This window comes from Apodemus sylvaticus, chromosome 2, assembly GCF_947179515.1.
Source record: "Apodemus sylvaticus chromosome 2, mApoSyl1.1, whole genome shotgun sequence".
Classification (NCBI taxonomy): Eukaryota; Metazoa; Chordata; class Mammalia; order Rodentia; family Muridae; genus Apodemus; species Apodemus sylvaticus.
In genome coordinates, this window is record NC_067473.1 from 67,595,163 (window position 1) to 67,611,841 (window position 16,679).

General features: G+C 39.2%; 1 protein-coding gene across 1 annotated transcript; it reads left to right on the plus strand.

Annotated features, from left to right (window-relative positions):
- Positions 1-402: 402 nt before the first annotated feature.
- Positions 403-1,335, plus strand: LOC127677418 (olfactory receptor 2A5). The gene has a single exon (XM_052172503.1). The coding sequence runs from the start codon at positions 403-405 to the stop codon at positions 1,333-1,335; it is 933 nt and encodes a 310-aa protein (XP_052028463.1).
- Positions 1,336-16,679: the final 15,344 nt, after the last annotated feature.

The following is a 16,679-nucleotide window of genomic DNA, read 5'->3' on the forward strand; positions in this document are numbered from 1 at the left end:
ATGTACTCTTCACAATTCATAAAATGGGAATGACTTGGTTGAGAATGTAGAAACAAAACATGACAACCAAATAGAAAGCAAAACACAACATATGGCTGCAGTCTCTTCTCAAAAATGAAATACTTAGATGTTCCAAAAAATAAAAAGAAATGTAGAAATGGAAATATCACATGACAGCTTGTGATCATATCTGTATTACCTATAATGGATTTTCATTTTTCATTACTATTATTAAATGATATGACATAATAATTCTGAAAGTTATTGCTAACTGAAAGGTACACAGTGTGCGTAATGAACCAACCCTCTATTTCTGTAACAACTTATCCATATTTGTCTTTACTCCTCAGCACACATTTCATTGCCCATAGCAGTGACCTCTACAGGGCCTGTCACGAGGGTATGACAGAGAACCAGACATGGGTCCCAGAGTTCATCCTGCAGGGATTCCTGCTCAGCCCGCGGATGCAGATGCTCCTCTGTGGCCTTTTCTCCCTGCTCTATACTTTCACTCTGCTGGGGAATGGAGTCATTCTGGGGCTCATCTGGCTTGACTGCAAACTCCACACCCCCATGTACTTCTTTCTCTCCCACCTAGCCATTGTCGATATTTCATACGCTACCAACAATGTCCCCAAGATGTTGGCGAACCTTCTCGCTAAGAAGAAATCTATTTCTTTTGCCCCATGTATAATGCAGACATTTTTATACATGGCTTTTGCTCACACTGAGTGTCTCATCCTGGTGATGATGTCCTATGATCGGTATGTGGCCATTTGCCAACCTTTACAATACTCTGTCATCATGGGCTGGAAAGTGTGTACCACTATGGCTGTTGCTTCTTGGGCATGTGGCTCCCTCCTAGCCCTGATTCACATTGTTCTTATCCTGAGGCTGCCATTTTGTGGGCGCCATGAAATCAACCACTTCTTCTGTGAAATACTGTCTGTCCTCAAGTTGGTCTGTGCTGACACTACTCTCAACCAAATTGTCATCTTTGCAGCTTCTGTATTCATCTTAGTGGGACCACTGTGCTTTGTACTGGTCTCCTACACACGAATCCTGATCGCCATCCTGAAGATACAGTCAGGGGAGGGCCGCAAAAAGGCCTTCTCCACCTGTTCTTCCCACCTCTGTGTGGTAGGGCTCTTCTTTGGCAGTGCCATCGTCATGTACATGGCCCCCAAGTCCCAGCACCCTGAAACGCAGCAGAAGATCCTTTCCTTGTTTTACAGTCTTTTCAACCCTATGCTGAACCCCCTGATCTACAGTCTGAGGAACACTGAAGTGAAGGGTGCTGTGAAGAGAGTGTTGTGGAAACAGAGATCAAGATGAATATCCAAGAGAGACTGTGGAGATAGTATATTTTCTATGAGATTTTAGGAATGGAAATAAAGATGCTTTACAGTTACATAGGTTTCTGAGGTCATGAGTTTGTACTAATTAGAGTTTTCCCTTAAGTACCAACTAACCAAATTCCAAAGCACAGCAATAAAGCCACAGATAAACAGGTGACAAAGAGTCAGGAGACAGCAAAGTACAGGAGCCAGGAGTCATGAATTCCTCCTATCTGTTCCAGAACTATGAAAGATTTGATTCGTCATTATTTAAGGTGTACTTCTCTGTGGTTTCCTTTTAAAGTTGTTTCCATCTTCTTTATTGACATAAATGTATGCTAAGGACCCTATACATATACTGCTCCAGTATATACCTCTCACAATACAGCATAAATACTCATCTTGATTAAGCAACCCCTACTGAGAGTGTAGCAAGGGCTAGGAATGGAGGGAGTATCTGGTACATGCCTTTATTATGACAATCACCCAAATGAGCAGACAAATTTAATCCTATGGGGAAAAAATTAATTGCATGGGCTTTGTTTTTTCATTTAAATGAAAAGCAAAGAACAGTCAAGATGTTTGTTTAATTTCCTCTTATTCTATATCATTAATTGAAATAGGTTTACAGAGAAGTCAGAAACATGAAAAAAGGCTTTTGAGAAATTTCCATTACAAAGTGATAAGGGTGGCAGTTCACCATTATTGCAATTGCATAAAAGCTGTATAAGGGTGAAAAAGTATTGCACAGGATAAAAGCATCAAGGAAAACAGATAGTTGTTTGAACACTGTAGATCACTAGACTAAAGATACAATAAGTATAACAACAGGACTTTAGAAATCTCACCAAAGTTCCATGTACATATACCTCGGGTAATGGAAATGTGCTTTCCTGGACAAGTATAGTCAGAATATGAAAAGCCTTTGGGTTTATTTTAAGACAAAATCAGTAAGGAAGCAACCAGCACAGTGTGATAAAGTGATTTCTTTAACACAGTCGGTTTCTATGAGCAATCCCCCCTCTATCCTTGCATTGATGACATTCAAGTGTAACATCTTTGATTCTACACTATACCTGCCATCCGCAGGTTGTTCTATTCACCATACCCTAATTCTTTTTATTCTGTTTGACCCCTTATTATTGCTTTCTGATGAAATAAAGAAGCAGAGGGAAAGTTTTTTCTTCCACTTTCTTTTCTACGGTATTATTTTGCTGGCTGGTCTGCACTCTCAACCCACCTAGGAAAAACATCTTGTCTCTTGAGATTATCTTATCTCCACAATAGGTATACTTTTCTAGTCATCAGAAATCCACAACCTTTGCTCTAAAACCTACACAAGAAGAAAAATCTAAGTAAATCAATTTTGCCTTTCGATGGATGTCACTATAAGATACTATAGAATTATTGTTATGTTCATAAAAAGAGAAAGAGGTTTTAGAGAATATGGTTGGTATATGGCGATGTGGGGGAAGGGGGTGCCTAGGCAGGACCATGTCCAGGCATTCCTTCCCCTGAGGGACCAGACACACACAGACATGGTATAGAGTTTATTTAGGGAGGAGGATGGGAGTTAATGGGGTAGTAGAGGCAGAGAAAGACAGAGAGAGTAGAGAAGTGGAGGCTGGCCATGACCATGTGGAGGGGGGAAGGGAGGAGAGCCCAAGATGGGCAGAAAGGAAAAAGTAAGAGGTAAGAGAGAGAGGTAAGAGAGAGAGGAGCGGGCTCAGCACCCTCTTTTATTGGCCAGGCCTATCTGGCTGTTGGTAGGCAACTGTGGGGAAGGGCATACGTGGCTGTTACCAAGTAATTGTGGGGTGGAGCTTAGACAGAACCCTAACAATTATTGTTGTATTATTATTACTAGATAGAATCAAGATTTTTCTCATTCATCTTGAACAATTTTTATATTCTAAAATTATCTACTGTTTATTATGGTTAAAAACTCTTAAGGCTCTGTGGGAGAAACACACTCAAGAGATGGCATTCACTCTCCTATCAGTTCAAAATGCTCAAAAAATTAGATAAAAAGAATTAGATGGGTGCAGTATACATCAATTAAACTTGTAACTACTACACATGAATTCCAAAGCTCATCAGAGCAACTCTAGTAGAAATATATACACACATGTATACATGTGTATGTATATGTAACAAACTTCAGAAAAAAACTGAGTATGAAGGTTTTTGTTACTTTCTTTACATTTGAATGCTCACTTATTAATAAACATTATTTTGGAGTCATGGCCTCCTCAGATAAATTCTTTCCACATTAGTCATAGCTTTCAAAGGACTGAGCAAAAGTCAAGGAACGATCATAAATTTATGTTTTAAATTCTCCCCAGTGCTTCCCAAATATCACTGAAACAGCACATGAAAATAAAAACATCATTGCAAAATGATTTAGTAGCCTGTCCTATGTTGCACAGCCAGTAACTGCACAAAATTGAGAGTTGTGCCTGGACCATGCCCGTTGATGTGTGCCAAACAGCACTGAATGCCTCTCCACATGTGTTGTGCTCAACAGCCTGGGGAAGGGCAGAGTATATGAAATTCACATTATTATGGCCAAAGCATTAGAAACAATGCATCCTTTAGCCAGCCTAAGTTCAAGAGAATCATTGTTACCCTTGATTAGACATCTGCACACAGTAGCCTGATTGATCTGCACAATAGCTCTCCCTCTGTGCCTTTCTGCAATACTCACAGCAGGAGGAACATGAGTGAGAGAGAGCAAACTATTCTCAGAGTCACACCAGGCCTGTGATACTGGCTTCTTCCTAACAGCAACTTGTTTTCTTTTCCTTTACAAAGACTGCTTTCCCAGAAGTTTTCTTCCCTCTGGTGCATACAAATGCTGGGCAGAGCTCTCTGGCCAGTGCTCTGGGTTCAGTGCCCTAAGACAGATTAAGAATCTGGTACAGGGTAGGCTTAGATGCTTGCTCTGTTGTACTTGAACTAATTTAAACGTATCCTGTCTAGCTTACTAGTGAATGAGACACAGACAGTGGTTATTTTAATTGGCTTTCACAATTACTGGGGGTAACTCCTAATCTACTTTTCTAACTGCTGGCCTGGCCACTTCCCCACTGGTATTGAAAGGACAATATAAACCCAACTTGTCTCCATTTAAGGACCAGGTCTGATTTTGAAAAAAAGGCCATGGGTCCCAGCTCCAGGAACAGACCATAAGTCCCAGAAACTAGGCCATAAGACACCAGTTCCAGGAACAGACCATAAAATCCAGAAACAAGGTCATAAAAGCTCCTGCCAAAGAACAGCCTTGGGTAACCAGAAAACTGGGAAAATATCTTATCTCAGGATGGGCCAGCTGTGCTGGTCAGCCCTATCTTATCCTGTGATTAAACTTTCTTGAAATAGAAATGTAAACCACTGACCACCTGTGACCTCCCCAGCACCCACCAGTGAAATTCTAGAAGACCCTTTCCCTGTTTTACAGCCTTTTCAACCCCAAGTTGAATCCCCTGATCTACAGCCTGAGGAAAACCCAAGTCAAGAGTGCTGTGAAGAGAGTGTTGTGGAAACAGATCAAGATGAATACCTAAGAGAATTTCTCTAGAAGATGAATCCTAGAGAGTTTTCCCAGTTCACTATAAGAAGGCCTACATGCCTTTTTCTGGGGCCACCATTTAGAAGACTGTTTCTGCCAAATAAATACTTTTTGTCTTTGCATACTCTCTAAGTCTACCCTCTTCATTCAGTGATTTTTTTCAGACCCTTACAGCATACTCCAGATACTTGCTGTTTCTCCTAGCCATGTGCTCATGGTCCATCTCCTCTCATGCTGGCTTCCTCCTCACTAACTCTCCTCTCCCCTCTCTCACCTCACTGCAAACCCCAACCAGGTAACTCAAAGCCCACCTATGTCTAATTGAAGGGTCAATGCACCAATGAAGGGCCAATGCACCAATGAAGGGGGCTTAAAAAGAGAGAATGGGGGTTAAGGGAATGTGGCACGACAGTGTGGGGGAAAGGGGTGCCCAGGTGGGCCCCTGCCTAAGCACCTTTTCCACCTGAGGGACCACTGGCACACAGGCATGGTATAGAATAGAGTTTATTCAGGGCAGAGAATGGGAATTAATGATATAGTGGAAGCAGAGAAAGAGAGAGAGAGAGAGAGAAGAGAGAGAGACAGAGTGGAGGCCGGCCATGACCACGTGGAGAGAGGGGGAGGGGAGAAGAGCCCAAGGGCAGAAAGGTGAGAGTGGGATGATAGAGAGCAATGAGAGAGGGGAGGGGCAAGTAGTCCCTTTTATAGTGGGCCAGGTCTATGGGGTGAGGCATACCTGGCTATTGCCAGGTAAGTGTGGGGTGGAGCTTAGACAGAATACTAACACTAATCCCTCTATTAATCAGCTCTTGCATTTGTGTATAATCCATAATTTTAAATCAAGGAACAAGGTTTGCTCAACAAAAGGTATTAAAAGTGAGAATTCACTCATAGGCAATTAGACTTTCTGGGTATAGAATTGAGCCTTACAACATATAGCAACAGACCAAACATCAATACTCTATTGTCCTTTAGCTGTGTCAGGACAGAAATTTATCAGCTTTTAACACTGGCTTAGTTTCTCCAAGTTTGACTGTATCACAGATCAGGTATAGATGATAATGTTTTCATAATTATTTCATATGACTTTTTTGAGTTTACATTTTTTTAAAATATTTATTTATTTATTTTTATGTATATGAGTATGCTGTAGGTTTCTTCAGACACACCAGAAGAGGACATTGGATCCCGTTACTGATGATTGTGAGCCACCATGTGGTTGCCAGGAATTGAACTTAGGATCTCTGGAAGAGCAGGCAGTATTCATAACCACTAAGCCATCTCTCCAGTCTGCATATGACTTTTATGCGTGCTAAATGATACTATACATGTCAATCTGGTTTGAAAATATGTTTTTGATAACTAATGTATCAAATGTAAGAATAATCGCATAGTAAGACTGAGTGATGATAAATTTCATGACTAATCATTCATGGAATTATATAATCTAATTTTATTTTAATGACTCATAAATTAATACAGTGTTTACTAAATAATAACTGTATCTCAAAATTTTCAGCTATTTCAGCTGTGTGGTATTCTTTTGTTTTTCTTTGATTGCTAATTTAGGGAAAGATCTTTATCAAAAAAGATGACACCACAGGTTTGGTCTAAAATAATTTTCATTGTCCCCATTCAGAGATAAAATAATATTAATAATTCTATGTGAAATGTTATATTCTACTTCATATCACTTTAATTCTGAGATTATTTTTATTAATTTTTTAAAAATAAATGTCTTAAAAATAATAGATATCATTGTGATACTTAAATTCATTAGTATTTCAAGCATGTAGTACATAAATATTCTTGAATAAGCATTTAGAATAAAAATTAGATATTAAGATGAATAGTCTGTAGGTTTGTTATTGTCATCTTTCTGCCTGCACACTAAGAATTCTCAGATGGTACCTGTCAAAAATACCTGTGGCGTTATGAACTCACCATTGTGGTTCCTTGTTTCTTGTCTGTCATCTCAGAACCCACTGTTGCTGTGTGTCACATTTATGACCACATTCTTACCAGTATCCAGGATGCTAGAAACATCAGCATAGAGGTATACAGAACAATCAATGAGTGAACAGACACAGCAAATGCTATAAATGGCTCACTGGGGAAACCTGAAGACAAAAAGAAACAGAATACTGTGATTTTGTTTGTCTTGAGTGTGTGCAAAGTTTGATGTTGGCTACTGGTTTGCTGTATATTGCTTTAACTATGTTTAGGTACGGGCCTTGAATTCATGTTCTTTCTAAGACATTTAGCATGAAAGGATGCTGAATTTTGTCAAATGCTTTTTCAGCATCTAATGAAATGATCATTTGGATTTTTTCTTTGAGTTTGTTTATGTAGTAGATTGCACTGATGGATTTCCTTATATTGAACCATCCCTGCATCCCTGCGATGAAGCCTACTTGATCATGAAGGATGATCATTTTGATGTGTTCTTAGATTCGGTTGACAAGAATTTTATTAAGTATTTTTGCTTCGATATTCATAAGGGAAATTGGCCTGAAGTTCTCTTTTTTTGTTGTTGGATCTTTGTGTGGTTTTGGTATCAGAGTAATTGTGGCTTCATAGAACAAGTTGGGTATTGTTCCTTCTGTTTCTATTTTGCGGAATAGTTTGAAGAGTATTGGTGTTAGGTCTTCTATGAAGATCTGATAGAATTCTGCACTGAAGCCATCTTGTCCCATGATTTTTTTGGTTGGGAGACTTTCTATGACCCCTTCTATTTCTTTACGGGTTATGAGACTGTTTAGATGATCTATTTGATCCTGATTTAATTTTGGTGTCTGATATCTGTCTAGGAAACTGTCCATTTCCTCCAGATTCTCCAGTTCTGTTGAGTATAGGCTTTTGTAGTAGGATCTAATGATTTTTTGAATTTCCTCAGTTTCTGTTTTTATATCTCCCTTTTCATTTCTAATTTTCTTAATCTGGATACTGTCTTTGTGCCCTTTGGTTAGTCTGGCTAAGGGTTTATCTATCTTGTTGATTTTCTCAAAGAACCAGCTCCTGGTTTTGTTGATTCTTTGTATGGTTCTCTTTGTTTCTACTTGATTGATTTCTGCCCTGAGTTTGATGATTTCCTGCCTTCTACTCCTCCTAGGTGAAAGAGCTTCTATTTGTTCCAGAGCTTTCAGGTGTGTGTTTAAGCTGCTAGTGTATGCTCTCTCCATTTTCTTTTTGGAGGCACTCAGGGCTATTAGTTTTCCTCTTAGCACTGCTTTCATTGTGTTCCAAAGATTTGGGTAAAAAGTCTTTGATTTCTTTCTTTATTTCTTCCTTGAGCAAGGTATCATTGAGTAGAATATTGTTCAGTTTCCACAGGTATGTGGGTTTTCTGTTGTTTTTTTGTTGCTATTGAAGACCACTTTTACTCCATAGTGATCTGATAGAAGGCATGGGATTATTTCCATCTTCTTATATTTGTCGAGGTCTGTCTTGTGACCAATTAGATGATCGAATTGGAGAAGGTACCATGAGGTGCTGAGAAAAAGGCATATTCTTTTACTTTAGGATAAAATGTTATATATATATAACATATATATAACATACATAACATATATATATTTAACATATATGTGTGTGTGTGTGTGTGTGTGTGTGTGTGTGTGTGTGTGTTAAATCTAATTGGTCCAAAGCTTCAATTAGTTTCCCTGTGTCCCTGTTCAGTTTCTGTTTTCCTGATTGATCCATTGAGGAAAGTGCAGTGTTGAAGTCACCCACAATTATTGTGTTAGGTGCAATGTGTGCTTTAAGCTTTAGTAAAGTTTCTTTTATGAATGAGGGTGCCCTTGCATTTGGAGCATAGATGTTCAGGTTTGAGAGTTCTTCTTGGTGTATTTTTCCTTTGACCAGCAAGAAGTGTCCCTCAGAGACTCTTTTGATGACTTTGGGTTGAAAGTCAATTTTATCTAATACTACTTTCATCTATGCCAATGATGGCCTCTCCAGCTTGTTTCCTGAAACCATTGCTTGTAAAATTGTCTTCCAGCCTTTTACTCTAAGGTAGGGTAGTGTTTGTCTTTAACCCTGAGGTGTGTTTCCTGTATGCAGCAAAATGTAGGGTCCTGTTTGTGTATCCAGTTTGTTAGTTTATGTCTTTTTATTGGGGCACTGAGCCCATTGATGTTAAGAGATGATACCAGTATTAAGGAATATTGATTATTACTTCCTGTCATTTTTTATGTTATTTTTAAAATTTGATTGGTTATCTTCTTTTGGATTTGATGAAAGAAGGTTACTATCTTGCTTTTTCCAGGGTGAAGTTTCCCTCCTTGTATTGGTGTTTTCTTCCCATTATCCTTTATAGGGCTGGGTTTGTGGAAAGATATTGGGTAAACTTGGTTTTATCATGGAAGATCTTAGTTTCTCCATCTATGATGATTGAGAGTTTTGCTGGGTATAGTAGTGTTGGCTGGCATTTGTGTTCTCTTAGAGTCTGCCTGATATCTGCCCAGGATCTTCTAGCTTTCATACTTTCTGGTGAGAAATCTGGTGTGATTCTGATAGGTCTTCCTTTATATGTTACTTGGCCTTTTTCTCTTACTGCCTTTAATGTTCTTTGTTTGTTTAATACATTTGGGGTTTTGATTATTATGTGATGGGAGGTATTTCAGATCTGGTCCAGTCTGTTTGGAGTTCTGTAGGCTTCTTGTATATTCATGGGCATCTCTTCTCTTTAGGTTAAGGAAGTTTTCTTCAATAATTTTATTGAAGATATTTGCTGGCCCTTTAAGTTGTAAATCTTCACTCTCATCTATGCCTATAATCCTTAGGTTTGGTCTTCTCATTGTTTCCTGGATTTCCTGGATGTTTTGGGTTACAAGCTTTTTGCATTTTGCATTTTCTTTAACTGTTGAGTCCATGGTTTCGATGACATCTTCAGCATCTGAGATTCTTTCTTCTATCTCTTGTATTCTGTTGTTGATATTTGCATCTATGGCCCCTGATTTCTTCCCAAGGTTTTCTATCTCCAAAGTCATCTCCCTTTGAGATTTCTTAGTTGTTTCTACTTCTGATTTTAGATCCTGGATGGTTTTGCTTAGCTCCTTCACTTGCTTGTTTGTGTTTTCCTGTAATTCTTTTTTTTATTCGATATATATTTATTTACATTTCAAAAGATTTCCCCTTTTCTAGCCCCCCACTCCCCGAAAGTCCCATAAGCTCCCTTTTTTCCCCCTGTCCTCCCACCCACCCCTTCCCACTTCCCCGTTCTGGTTTTGCCCTATACTTCACTGAGTCTTTCTAGAACAAGGGGCCACTCCTCCTTTCTTCTTGTACCTCATTTGATGTATAAATTATGTTTGGGTATTCCAGTTTTCTAGGTTAATATCCACTTATTAGTGAGTGCATACCATGAGTCACCTTTTGAGTCTGGGTTACCTCACTTAGTATGATGTTTTCTAGCTCCATCCATTTGCCTAAGAATTTCATGAATTCATTGTTTCTAATGGCTGAATAGTACTCCATTGTATAGATATACCACATTTTTTGCATCCACTCTTCTCTTGAGGGATACCTGGGTTCTTTCCAGCATCTGGCAATTATAAATAGGGCTGCTATGAACATATAAGAGCATGTATCCTTATTACATGGTGGGGAATCCTCTGGGTATATGCCCAGGAGTGGTATAGCAGGATCTTCTGGAAGTGAGGTGCCCAGTTTTCGGAGGAACCACCAGACTGATTTCCAGAGTGGTTGTACCAATTTGCAACCCCACCAGCAGTGGAGGAGTGTTCCTCTTTCTCCACATCCTCTCCAACACCTGCTGTCTCCTGAATTTTTAATCTTACCCATTCTGACTGGTGTAAGATGAAATCTCAGGGTTGTTTTGATTTGCATTTCCCTAATGACTACTGAAGTTGAGCATTTTTTAAGATGCTTCTCCACCATCCGAAGTTCTTCAGGTGAGAATTCCCTGTTTAACTCTATACCCCATTTTTTTTTATTATTCGATATAATTTATTTACATTTCAAATGACTTCCCCTTTTCTAGCCCCTCCACTCCCCGAAAGTCCCGCAAGCCCCCTTCTCTTCCCCTGTCCTCCCACCCACCCCTTCCCACTTCCCCGTTCTGGTTTTGCTGAGTACTGTTTCACTGAGTATTTCCAGAACCAGGGGCCACTCCTCCTTTCTTCTTGTACCTCATTTGATGTGTGGATTATGTTTTGGGTATTCCAGTTTTCTAGGTTAATATCCACTTAATAGTGAATGCATACCATGATTCACCTTTTGAGTCTGGGTTACCTCACTTAGTATGATATTCTCTAGCTCCATCCATTTGCCTAAGAATTTCATGAATTCATTGTTTCTAATGGCTGAATAGTACTCCATTGTGTAGATATACCACATTTTTTGCATCCACTCTTCTGTTGAGGGATACCTGGGTTCTTTCCAGCATCTGGCAATTATAAATAGGGCTGCTATGAACATAGTAGAACATGTATCCTTATTACATGGTGGGAAGTCTTCTGGGTATATGCCCAGGAGTGGTATAACAGGATCTTCTGGAAGTGAGGTGCCCAGTTTTCGGAGGAACCGCCAGACTGATTTCCAGAGTGGTTGTACCAATTTGCAACCCCACCAGCAGTGGAGGAGTGTTCCTCTTTCTCCACACCCTCTCCAACACCTGCTGTCTCCTGAATTTTTAATCTTAGCCATTCTGACTGGTGTAAGATGAAATCTCAGGGTTGTTTTGATTTGCATTTCCCTAATGACTACTGAAGTTGAGCATTTTTTAAGATGCTTCTCCGCCATCCGAAGTTCTTCAGGTGAGAATTCTTTGTTTAACTCTGTACCCCATTTTTTAATAGGGTTGTTTGGTTTTCTGGAGTCTAACTTCTTGAGTTCTTTATATATATTGGATATTAGCCCTCTATCTGATGTAGGATTGGTGAAGATCTTTTCCCAATTTGTTGGTTGCCGATTTGTCCTCTTGATGGTGTCCTTTGCCTTACAGAAACTTTGTAATTTTATGAGGTCCCATTTGTCAATTCTTGCTCTTAGAGCATACGCTATTGGTGTTTTGTTCAGAAACTTTCTCCCTGTACCGATGTCCTCAAGGGTCTTCCCCAGTTTCTTTTCTATTAGCTTCAGAGTGTCTGGCTTTATGTGGAGGTCCTTGATCCATTTGGATTTGAGCTTAGTACAAGGAGACAAGGATGGATCAATTCGCATTCTTCTGCATGCTGACCTCCAGTTGAACCAGCACCATTTGTTGAAAAGGATATCTTTTTTCCATTGGATGTTTTCAGCCTCTTTGTCGAGGATCAAGTGGCCATAGGTGTGTGGGTTCATTTCTGGAAATTCAATCCTGTTCCATTGATCCTCCTGCCTGTCACTGAACCAATACCATGCAGTTTTTAACACTATTGCTCTGTAGTATTGCTTGAGGTCAGGGATACTGGTTCCCCCAGATTTTCTTTTGTTGCTGAGAATAGTTTTAGCTATCCTGGGTTTTTTGTTGTTCCAGATGAATTTGATAATTTCTCTTTCTAACTCTGTGAAGAATTGAGTTGGGATTTTGATGGGTATTGCATTGAATCCGTATAGTGCTTTAGGCAAAATGGCCATTAGGAACACTACCCAATTCCTTCTACGAAGCCACAATTACGCTGATACCAAAGCCACAAAAAGATCCAACAAAGAAAGAGAACTTCAGACCAATTTCCCTTATGAACATCGATGCAAAAATACTCAATAAAATTCTTGCCAACCGAATCCAAGAACACATCAAAACGATCATCCACCATGATCAAGTAGGCTTTATCCCAGGGATGCAAGGTTGGTTCAATATACGGAAATCCATCAATACAATCCACTACATAAACAAACTCAAAGAACAAAACCACATGGTCATTTCATTGGATGCTGAAAAAGCATTTGACAAAATTCAGCATCCCTTCATGCTTAAAGTCTTGGGGAGAACAGGAATTCAAGGCCCATACCTAAACATAGTAAAAGCAATATACAGCAAACCGGTAGCCAGCATCAAACTAAATGGAGAGAAACTTGAAGCAATCCCACTGAAATCAGGGGCCAGACAAGGCTGCCCCCTTTCTCCTTATCTTTTCAATATTGTACTTGAGGTACTAGCTCGGGCAATTCGACAACATAAGGAGGTCAAAGGGATACAAAGTGGAAAGGAAGAAGTCAAACTATCATTATTTGCAGACGACATGATAGTCTACCTAAGTGACCCAAAGAACTCCACTAGAGAGCTCCTACAGCTGATATACCCCATTTTTTAATAGGGTTGTTTGGTTTTCTGGAGTCTAACTTCTTAAGTTCTTTATATATATTGGATATTAGCCCTCTTTCTGATGTAGGATTGGTGAAGATCTTTTCCCAATTTGTTGGTTGCCGATTTGTCCTTTTGATGGTGGCCTTTGCCATACAGAAACTTTGTAATTTTATGAGGTCCCATTAGTCAATTCTTGACCTTAGAGCATACGCTATTGGTGTTCTGTTCAGAAATTTTCTCCCTGTACCAATGTCCTCAAGGGTCTTCCCAAGTTTCTTTTCTGTTAGCTTCAGAGTGTCTGGTTTTATGTGGAGGTCCTTGATCCATTTGGATTTGAGCTTAGTACAAGCAGACAAGGATGGATCAATTCGCATTCTTCTGCATGCTGACCTCCAGTTGAACCAGCACCATTTTTTGAAAAGGCTATCTTTTTTCCATTGGATGTTTTCAGCCCCTTTGTCGAGGATCAAGTGGCCATAGGTGTGTGGGTTCATTTCTGGATCTTCAATCCTGTTCCATTGATCTGCCTGCCTGTCACTGTACCAATACCATGCAGTTTTTAACACTATTGCTCTGTAGTATTGCTTGAGGTCAGGGATACTGATTTCCCCAGAATTTCTTTTGTTGCTGAGAATAGTTTTAGCTATCCTGGGTTTTTTGTTATTCCAGATGAATTTGTTAATTGCTCTTTCTAACTCTGTGAAGAATTGAGTTGGGATTTTGATGGGTATTGCATTGAATCTGTATATTGCTTTTGGCAAAATGGCCATTTTAACTATATTGATTCTGGCGATCCATGAGCATGGGAGGTTTTCCCATTTTTTGAGGTCTTCTTCCATTTCCTTCTTCAGAGTCTTGAAGTTCTTGTCATACAGATCTTTCACATGTTTGGTAAGAGTCACCCTAAGATACTTTATACAGTTTGTGGCTATTGTGAAGGGGGTCATTTCCCTAATTTCTTTCTCAGCCTGCTTATCCTTTGAGTATAGGAAGGCCACTGATTTGCTTTAATTGATTTTATAACCTGCCACTTTGCTGAAGTTGTTTATCAGCTGTAGGAGTTCTCTAGTGGAGTTTATTGTGTCACTTAGGTAGACTATCATGTCATCTGCAAATAATGATAGTTTGACTTCTTCCTTTCCAATTTGTATCCCTTTGACCTCCTTATGTTGTCGAAATGCCCGAGCTAGTACCTCAAGTACAATATTGAAAAGATAAGGAGAGAGGGGGCAGCCCTGTCTAGTCCCTGATTTTAGTGGGATTACTTCAAGTTTCTCTCCATTTAGTTTGATGCTGGCTACCGGTTTGCTGTATATTGCTTTTACTATGTTTAGGTATGGGCCTTGAATTCCCATTCTTTCCAAGACTTTAAGCATGAAAGGATGCTGAATTTTGTCAAATGCTTTTTAAGCATCCAATGAAATGACCATGTGGTTTTTTTTTCTTTGAGTTTGCTTATGTAGTGGATTGCATTGATGGATTTCTGTATATTAAACCAACCCTGCATTCCCGGGATAAAGCCTACATGATCATGGTGGATGATTGTTTTGATGTGTTCTTGTATTCGGTTGGCAAGAATTTTATTGAGTATTTTTGCATCGATGTTCATAAGGGAAATTGGTCTGAAGTTCTCTTTCTTTGTTGGATCTTTGTCCACTTGATCCTCGACAAAGGGGCTGAAAACATCCAATGGAAAAAAGATAGCCTTTTCAACAAATGGTGCTGGTTCAACTGGAGGTCAGCATGCAGAAGAATGCGAATTGATCCATCTTTATCGCCTTGTACTAAGCTCAAATCCAAATGGATCAAGGACCTCCACATAAAGCCAGACACTCTGAAGCTAATAGAAAAGAAACTGGGGAAGACCCTTGAGGACATTGGTACAGGGAGAAAATTTCTGAACAGAACACCAATAGCATATGCTCTAAGAGCAAGAATTGACAAATGGGACCTCATAAAATTACAAAGTTTCTGTACGGCAAAGGCCACCATCAAAAGGACAAATCGGCAACCAACAAATTGGGAAAAGATCTTCACCAATCCTACATCAGATAGAGGGCTAATATCCAATATATATAAAGAACTCAAGAAGTTAGACTCCAGAAAACCAAACAACCCTATTAAAAAATGGGGTACAGAGTTAAACAGGGAATTCTCACCTGAAGAACTTCGGATGGCGGAGAAGCATCTTAAAAAATGCTCAACTTCATTAGTCATTAGGGAAATGCAAAGCAAAACAACCCTGAGATTTCACCTTATACCAGTCAGAATGGCTAAAATAAAAAACTCAGGTGACAGCAGATGCTGTTGAGGATGTGGAAAAAGAGGCACACTCCTCCACTGGTAGTAGGATTGCATGCTGGTGCAAACTGGTTTTTTTTTGGATTTCACCAGTATCTGTTGCTATGTCTCTGTTTTCATTTCTGATTTTGTTGATTTGGATACTGTCTCTGTGCCGTCTGGTTAGTTTGGCTAAGGGTTTATCTATCTTGTTGGTATTTTCAAAGAACAAGCTCCTGGTTTGGTTGATTCTCTGTATAGTTCTTTTCCTTTCTACTTGGATGATTGTATCCCTGAGTTTATTATCTCCTGCTGTCTACTCTTCTTGGGTATATTTGCTTCTTTTTGTTCTAGCACCTTCAGATGTGCTGTCAAGCTGCTAGTGTATGCTCTTTCCAGTTTCTTTTTGGAGGTACTCGGAGCTATGAGTTTTCCTCGTAGTACTGCTTTCATTGTGTGCCATAAATTTGGGTATGTTGTGCCTTCATTTTCATTAAATTCTAAAAATTCTTTAATTTCTTTCTTTATTTTTTCCTTTACCAAGTTATTATTGAGTAGAATGTTGTTCAGTTTCCATGTGCATGTAGACTTTCTGTTGTTTATGTTGTTATTGAAGACCAGCCTTAATCTGGGGTGATCTCATAGGTTGCATGGGATTATTTCTACCTTCTTTTATCTGTTGAGGTCTGATTTGTGACCAATTATATGGTTAATTTTGGAGAAGGTACCATGAGGTGCTGCAAAAAAAGGTATATTCTTTTGTTTTTGGATAAAATATTCTATAGATATCTGTTAAATTCATTTGGTCCATAACTTCTGTTTGTTTCACTGTGTCTCTTTTCATTTTCTGCTTCTACGATCTGTCCATTGATAAGAGTGGAGTGTTGAAGTCTCCCACTACTATTGTGTGAGGTGCAACGTGTGCTTTGAGCTTTAGTAATGCTTCTTTTATGAATGTGGGTGCCCTTGCATTTGGAGCATAGATATTCAGAATTGAGAGTTCATCTTAGTAGTTTTTCCTTTGATGAGTATGAAATATTTTTCCTTATCTTTTTTGATAACTTTAGGTTGAAAGTTGATTTTTATTCCATATTGGAATGGCTACTCCAGCTTGTTTCTTGGGAACATTTGCTTGAGAAATTGTTTTCCATCCCTTTGCTCTGAGGTAGTGTCTGTATTTGTGCCTGAGGTGAGTTTCCTGTATGCAGAAAAATGTTGGTTCCTCTTTACATATCCAGTC